This window comes from Neltuma alba, unplaced genomic scaffold, assembly GCF_004799145.2.
Source record: "Neltuma alba isolate B1F8T4 unplaced genomic scaffold, ASM479914v2 tig00011990_pilon, whole genome shotgun sequence".
Taxonomy (NCBI): domain Eukaryota; kingdom Viridiplantae; phylum Streptophyta; class Magnoliopsida; order Fabales; family Fabaceae; genus Neltuma; species Neltuma alba.
Window position 1 is genome coordinate 29,277 of NW_021636563.1, and position 7,310 is coordinate 36,586.

Here is a 7,310-nt window from a genome sequence, read left to right on the forward strand (position 1 = left end):
TTAAGTAAAATAAATAAATAAATAAAGTCGTGCCATTATTGCCTATGGTGGTTGCACTTCCCCTAAAATTTTAAGTTCCTTGGGCATTTCTGTCTGTTAAATTGGGAGAGTTAGTTAAATTTCAATCTCAATTATTACAATATAGGATACCATTTTCCATTATTAATTCAACATGGGAATCTAAATCATCCTTTTATTATTATTATTATTATTTTGTAAAGTATCATGGCATCGTGTTTCAGCAGATATTTGAAGCAACCAGATCGGATTAGTCAACAGAGATAAACTTTTTTTTTCCCCTGCTGCCAACAACAGAGATACACTAATTAATATATTAATAAAAAATTCATTTAATATTTTCTATGGCAAGTTACGTTGAATCTTTCTGCAGAAAGAGCATGAGTGGCGATCCATCTTCCTCTCCCATGCTCTTCCATATATTTTAATTCCCATAGTTCAAGTTTATTTACATTCAACACTTTAACTTTATCAATAAGTACATGTAGCATCTGATTTTATTTAATATTTATTAATATATAATTTTGTAGGCTAAAAAGATACCCCAAAAAAATTAGATAAGTCAATTCTTGAATTTAATTCAATTTGCAGCTAGTATGAGCTGTTGACATGAATTTATAAATTAAAAACATGAAAATGATAAGCTCAATGAGTCAATTCATGAGTTTAATAATAATAACCTCAATCTTTCACCCATGAGAAACTTTTATACTACTAGGCTATTAATAATTATAATTTTGGAAAGTAATTTGGGTGTTCGTCAAGGGTGATAGCTACCGAAATTTGAACCATCCTAATACGATAATATATTAATTTAATTTATTTTAAATAATGTGGATATCGAAAACGATTTTTAATTAAAGGAATTTTCGGTGAAGACCATCTGCTGACTCCCTCAAATTCTTTTGGCCAGCTACTGGTTCAAAGTTCAAACCATATGGCCGGATTTTTCATGAATTTCTTATTATATACGTAACAATCCTTCTCAATTTGACATTTGGAGGATCATAACCAAATGAAAAGCCTAAATACATTACGTAGAATATATTTCAAAATTTCATCCCAGGAACTTTTAACAAATCAAACAGGCCTTTTTTCATTACACAAAAGCTTAAAAGTCGTTTGGCCAAAAAAAAATAAAATCTAATGATTTATAAACGGTGTTAATTTTTTTATGAATTTTATTATTGGTATAATTGTATACTGTACTGACTACTTTTATTATTTTAAAATTGATCCGTTTAATAATTTAAAAAAAATTAGTTTCGTATTTAACGATGGCTGATTTACGAATTTTCTTATAACCGACGTGCCCAGATCTAATTAAAATATCTTTAAAAAATTATTCAAAAACAAAAAGAATTTATGGGAGGCACGATAGCGCGTGAGCCTGAAAGTGGGCCCAGGGATCCATGTTGCCACTCCCCAGTTGTCCTTCGCTTGACATTTCCAGTTCACTTCATAGTTTTAACCAACCGACGTTCCTTAATTAATTTTATGACTCTAAGTTACAGTACTAAATGTAGCCAAAAAAAAAAAGGCCAAAAATTTATTGTAAAATTTTGGGATATCATTTATCTTGCCTATAATTTTCAAAACATTATTAATTATTAAAAAGTTGTTTGTTAATTTTTTCCAAAAAAATATGACATATTCTTAGGAAATTTACAAAATCCATACTCATATCCACGATAAAAAATCCAACATTTTCTTTTGGCAGCACAAAGTCACAAACGATGTCTATGTCATCCTGTTATAAATGGAATAAATAAAATAAAGTTAAAGGGGCAATTTTTCAGCTGGAAGAACAGAGATATTTCACTTTTCCGTTTCCTACGCTCAATTCGATTGCTGGGATGCATTATTATATATGATTGCAGAAGCTTTTTAGGGTTTAAAGAGAGGGAGAAGGGAGAGTGAGTGGGAGAGATTCTTATTTACACGGTTCGCTGCTGGATCGAGTCCCATGTGTGTGGCATTACCATACTGATTACTGAACATCATTGTTTGTTCTCTCGGAAAGTTATCTCTTTTGGAAATCCGGGATCTTTCAACTATCGGGTAACCCACCTTCATCGGATCGGTGAGAGATCTCCACTTTCAGCTTTGGTTCATTTCCTTCTTCTTCTTGTCATCTCTTGCATTTTATTTTATTTTGTAACTCGTTTGTCTGCTAGAGCGTTAAAATTGAAGTTTTAGCTCCATTATGAGGCTGAATTGGCTTCTGATGAGCTAACTTTTGGTCATGTATTTGTTCTTTTGTGGGTCATTGGTGGTGGATCCATTCACTTGACTCAGTTAATTGTGTGTTTCATGTCTTTATGTTTGAGTTGTGGTGTTTTGGGAAATTATGAAGTGCATCAGCCTTCCATGCTGGGCACGAAGAGAAACAAATGTAGCCACTGATGTCTAAGCACTCACTGTTGAGCAGATCTAATTAATATTATTATTTTTTTTTTGATAACTGAGCAGATCTAAATTTAGCCTCACCTATTTTGGCCTCTTTAACCAATTACCGACAAGTAATTGCTCTGTGTTGGTGATGAAAGTAAATTGGCATGATTTGTTTTACTCATGGAAGCTTGACTAAATTATATTATTACCAAACGACGATTGCTAGCTATTCGGTGATCGACTGGATAATCCATTTGTTAATGCTTGTTGAAGTTTATCACTTCTGGTCTACTTCATTGGATGCAAGTGTCTTGCTCTGACTCATGGTTGATTTCCAGTCCGGAACTCTGGATCTTGAGCGAATGTAGTAGTAAATAACCTTGCTATTTGGGGATTTCTAATTCTTCTTTCTGGAAGCACGACTTCTTGATCTTACAGATTTAGTTCTTATTTTCAGGTACTTTATGGCAAAATTAAGTTCCGCTGATGGCAGGACTAGAAGTTCTGTGCAGATCTTTATAGTGGTGGGTCTTTGCTGTTTCTTCTATATATTGGGTGCATGGCAGAGGAGCGGTTTTGGAAAGGGAGATAGCATAGCTGTGGCGATTACTAAGAATAATGCAGACTGTAGTATAGTACCTAATTTAAGTTTTGACTCTCATCATGGTGGAGAAGTTAGCAAAATTGATGAATTTGAGTCCAAACCTAAGGTTTTTAAACCATGTAAAGATCATTATACTGATTACACCCCTTGCCAAGATCAAAAGCGTGCCATGACCTTTCCTAGAGAGAACATGAATTATCGGGAGAGACACTGCCCTCCTGAGGAAGAGAAGTTACATTGTTTGATCCCTGCACCCAAGGGATATGTAACTCCATTTCCTTGGCCAAAGAGTCGTGATTATGTTCCTTATGCAAACGCACCCTACAAGAGCCTGACAGTCGAAAAAGCTATTCAGAACTGGATTCAATATGAGGGAAATGTGTTCAAATTCCCTGGTGGTGGCACCCAATTTCCTCAAGGTGCCAATAAATATATCGAGCAGATTGCTTCTGTTATTCCTATAAATGATGGCGCAGTGAGGACAGCATTAGACACTGGTTGTGGGGTATGTTTTTCGCCCTAGTTTCCTGAAAATTTTTATTTATGCCATGTTTGTATATACTACTCCCTCCGTTCCTTATTATAAGAGACAAATAACCGAAGTACGTTGATCAAAAAAACAGTTAAAATTAGTTAAGAACAATTAATGTGTAAAAATATAATTTTTTTTTCAAAAATGCCCTCATTAATAAGGAGAGAGAGCATGAGAGAGAACAATTAATTATTAAAAGAAAGAGAAGTGGGAGGGAGAGAGAGTGTGAGTTGGAGATAATAAATATGGGTAAAATAGTAAATCAACACAAAAAAGTAGAGACAACTTGTAAGTGTCTCTTATATATAGGAACATGCCATAAGCATCAAATGTCTCTTATAATAAGGAACGGAGGGAGTATTTTGCTTATCAACATGATCAGCTTCTGTCAGATTCTGTTTTACCTTTAAATTCTTAATTCTTTATGTTGGTTGGTTCACTTAGGTGGCCAGTTGGGGTGCATATCTTTGGAGCAGAAATGTTATTGCCATGTCATTTGCACCAAGGGACAATCATGAAGCACAAGTACAATTCGCTCTTGAAAGGGGTGTGCCTGCTGTCATAGGTGTTCTGGGTACCATAAAGATGCCTTATCCATCTGCAGCCTTTGATATGGCTCATTGTTCTCGTTGCTTGATACCTTGGGGGTCAAATGGTGAGGATTTTACATTAAATACTCCCTGCCTTACTGTTAAGTACATGCTTCAATAAGAAGTCACTTCAATATGACCCCCCTTCCCTCCCTGCCTCTGTTTAACATGTATTTTATTGAGTATTAATTGTGATTATAACTGCAGTGGTTTGGTATTGCACTTTGATTGTTAATTTGCAGATGGAATGTATATGATGGAAGTTGATCGTGTTCTCAGACCTGGCGGTTATTGGATTCTTTCGGGTCCCCCAATTAACTGGAAAGTCAATTACAATGCCTGGCAGCGGCCTAAGGAGGAACTTGAAGGAGAGCAGAGGAAGATTGAGGAGATTGCTAAGCTCCTTTGCTGGGAGAAGAAGTCTGAGAAGGCCGAAATTGCTATTTGGCAGAAGACTGTAGACTCTGAAACTTGCCGTAGAAGACAGGAAGATTCTAATGTTAAATTCTGTGAAACAACAGATGCTGATGATGTCTGGTATGGCTCTGGTTCTATTGTTTTACATAATTTTTGATATAGGACATTGTTCATATTTAATATGTTTTTTCTTTCTTTCCATGGGAGGAAGCTACTTAGGTGATGAACCATTTATCAAGGACTTAGCCCTGTATTTTTATGCAAATCCATCGAATTATATTGTCCCTGCTGAAATGACTGTTACCCTGTGTACTGAAATAAAGAACAATTTCTTTCTCTATCGATTTTAACCCCTGGTATCACCTTTTCATCCTTTGAAGTAAATACAATATGTAGTTAATGATGACTTGATTTTTGCAAATATTATTATGACAGTGCTTTTAAAGGATATGGCACTGCTTTCTACGATGACAATGTTCCAAGTAGTTATTGCCTTAAAAAATAATATGAATGCATTCAAGACTTGTTTGAGAATACTATTAACAAAAGAATTCATTCCAGTGTGCTTTTTTAAATATATAATTGCTGAAAATCTAGGTAAATTTATCTTCTTCATAAAGATTAGTTAAGTCTGACCTGAAATGACTCTGTTTTGTGGCTATAGGTATAAGAAAATGGAGGTCTGCATTACTCCCACTAGTAATGGTTCGGGAGAGATCTTAAACCATTTCCCGAAAGACTGTACGCCATCCCACCTAGAATTGCTAGTGGCTCTGTTCCTGGATTTTCTGCTGATACATATCAGGATGATAACAAAAAGTGGAAAAAGCATGTAAATGCTTATAAGAAAATCAACAGACTCTTGGATTCTGGAAGGTATCGCAATATTATGGATATGAATGCTGGTTTAGGTAGCTTTGCTGCTGCAATTCAATCTTCGAAGTTATGGGTTATGAATGTTGTGCCAACTATAGCTGAGAAAAACACCCTGGGTGTCATATATGAGCGAGGACTGATTGGCATCTATCATGACTGGTATGTTTTCCTAACCCCCCCCTGGCGGTAATTATGGCATCTATGAATCTTAGATATCTAAATACTCATTTATAACCTATCAAATTTTATATTGTTATTCAAATTACTACGTAATCCTTCGGCAGCAAGATTATGTTATGAAGAAGGGTGCCAATGGTGTTATGTGCTGTCGTTTATTATTGCTTACTATATTTTGTCAGCTGTTAGAAGTAAGCTTGTTGAACTTTGTGTTGATCCAGGTGTGAAGCCTTCTCCACATATCCAAGGACGTATGATCTCATTCATGCCCATGGTCTCTTTAGTCTATACAAGGACAAGTAAGTTCCTTTGTTAAATTTAATTAAACTTCTGGTGCTTTCATATTCTGTTGCTAGTGCCATTGTTTCTTAGCTATGGCTAAACTATAAGCAGTGCTTGATCATGTCTGTTTGGTGATCTTAATCATTGTTAATGTATCAACACTTGAAATAGATTAATGAGTCTGCGTAACTTGTTGGTTGAGATGCAACTTTATGGAGAGTCCATCTGCTCGGGGGTTCATCTTTTAGTGAGAATTCTATTAGCATTTTTGTTGATCTAAGCTTTTCAGTTGTCAGCAGTCACTCTTGTGCCTGTTTAGTTTGTCTTTATAATTTCGTCACATAGATTTACATTTCTAGTCATTTGCAGAACCACATGTTTTTATTTCTCTCCTGTTGTTTCTTCAGAAATTCTGTTATCCCCTTTCATGTGCCTGAAGTTTGCGTGTCATGATTGTAATGCAGATGTAATGCAGATGATATTCTTTTGGAGATGGACCGGATTTTGCGGCCTGAAGGTGCTGTCATATTTCGCGATGAAGTTGATGTCCTAATCAAGGTAAAGAAAATAGTTGGTGGCATGCGATGGGATACTAAACTGGTTGATCATGAGGACGGTCCCCTAGTCCCTGAGAAGATTCTGATTGCTGTGAAGCAATACTGGGTTATTGGTGACAATTCCACGTCCACACAATGAACACACAAGATAAATTGAACGGCACAGGCTTGCCCGTTGGCTGCCAGTTTCTTTGCATGAATGATCATGTGACAGGTTTCATTTATGTTTTTGTCATGAGCCAGTTTTGCTTAACTTATCATCACGACTGGCATAGGGAAGGTACGCACAGGAATTATGCTTAAATATTCGCTTCTCCAATGTTGTTGTTGTGGTTAATTTATTGGACCAGACTCAAAGCTCTGCTCTTGAGTTTTATGATATTAGTCTTCTTTTCTTTTTATCCTTGTCTAGGTTAATTATATTGTTGTACAACGCTACTACATCTGTATGTCGAAAAGTCAAGCACAATGCTGGCCTTTCTCAGCAATTAATTCTTTATTTTTCTGACACAGGCTCTTTGACGTTCGAATTGTTCTTTTGCTTGTAGCAGAAGTTTGCCTATGCTCATCCCACTTGTAGTCCATATCACTAGTTCATGTTGGTGAATTGTATAAAGTCTAAAATGAGTTACATTATTCCGTCCCACTTAGTTCATGATGTGCTCTCAACTGACAAAAGTTCTGTCATGTGGGACGCTTGGTATGCTTGGCGTACTATCGGCATGCATCAAAAGGCAAAAGTTGAACAACCGTACTTATTCCTATTTTCTTGACACTAGCACGGAGAAAAAAGATTAAGATCTAATTTTATTTCAGAAGTTTTCAAATAAAAATTATGTGTATCTGAGGTTTTTTGCTGAATT

The 7,310-nt window shown here is 35.7% G+C and overlaps 1 protein-coding gene across 1 annotated transcript; it reads left to right on the top strand.

The window, feature by feature from the left end:
- Positions 1 to 2,109: 2,109 nt before the first annotated feature.
- Positions 2,110 to 6,959, top strand: LOC114720596 (probable methyltransferase PMT2). The gene is given in 8 exon segments (XM_028906254.1): positions 2,110 to 2,127; positions 2,870 to 3,521; positions 3,993 to 4,203; positions 4,381 to 4,675; positions 5,220 to 5,260; positions 5,263 to 5,590; positions 5,830 to 5,907; positions 6,355 to 6,959. Coding segments are annotated over 7 exon segments (1,830 nt in total). The 5' UTR covers positions 2,110 to 2,127; positions 2,870 to 2,876; the 3' UTR covers positions 6,587 to 6,959.
- The last annotated feature ends 351 nt before the right edge of the window (positions 6,960 to 7,310 follow it).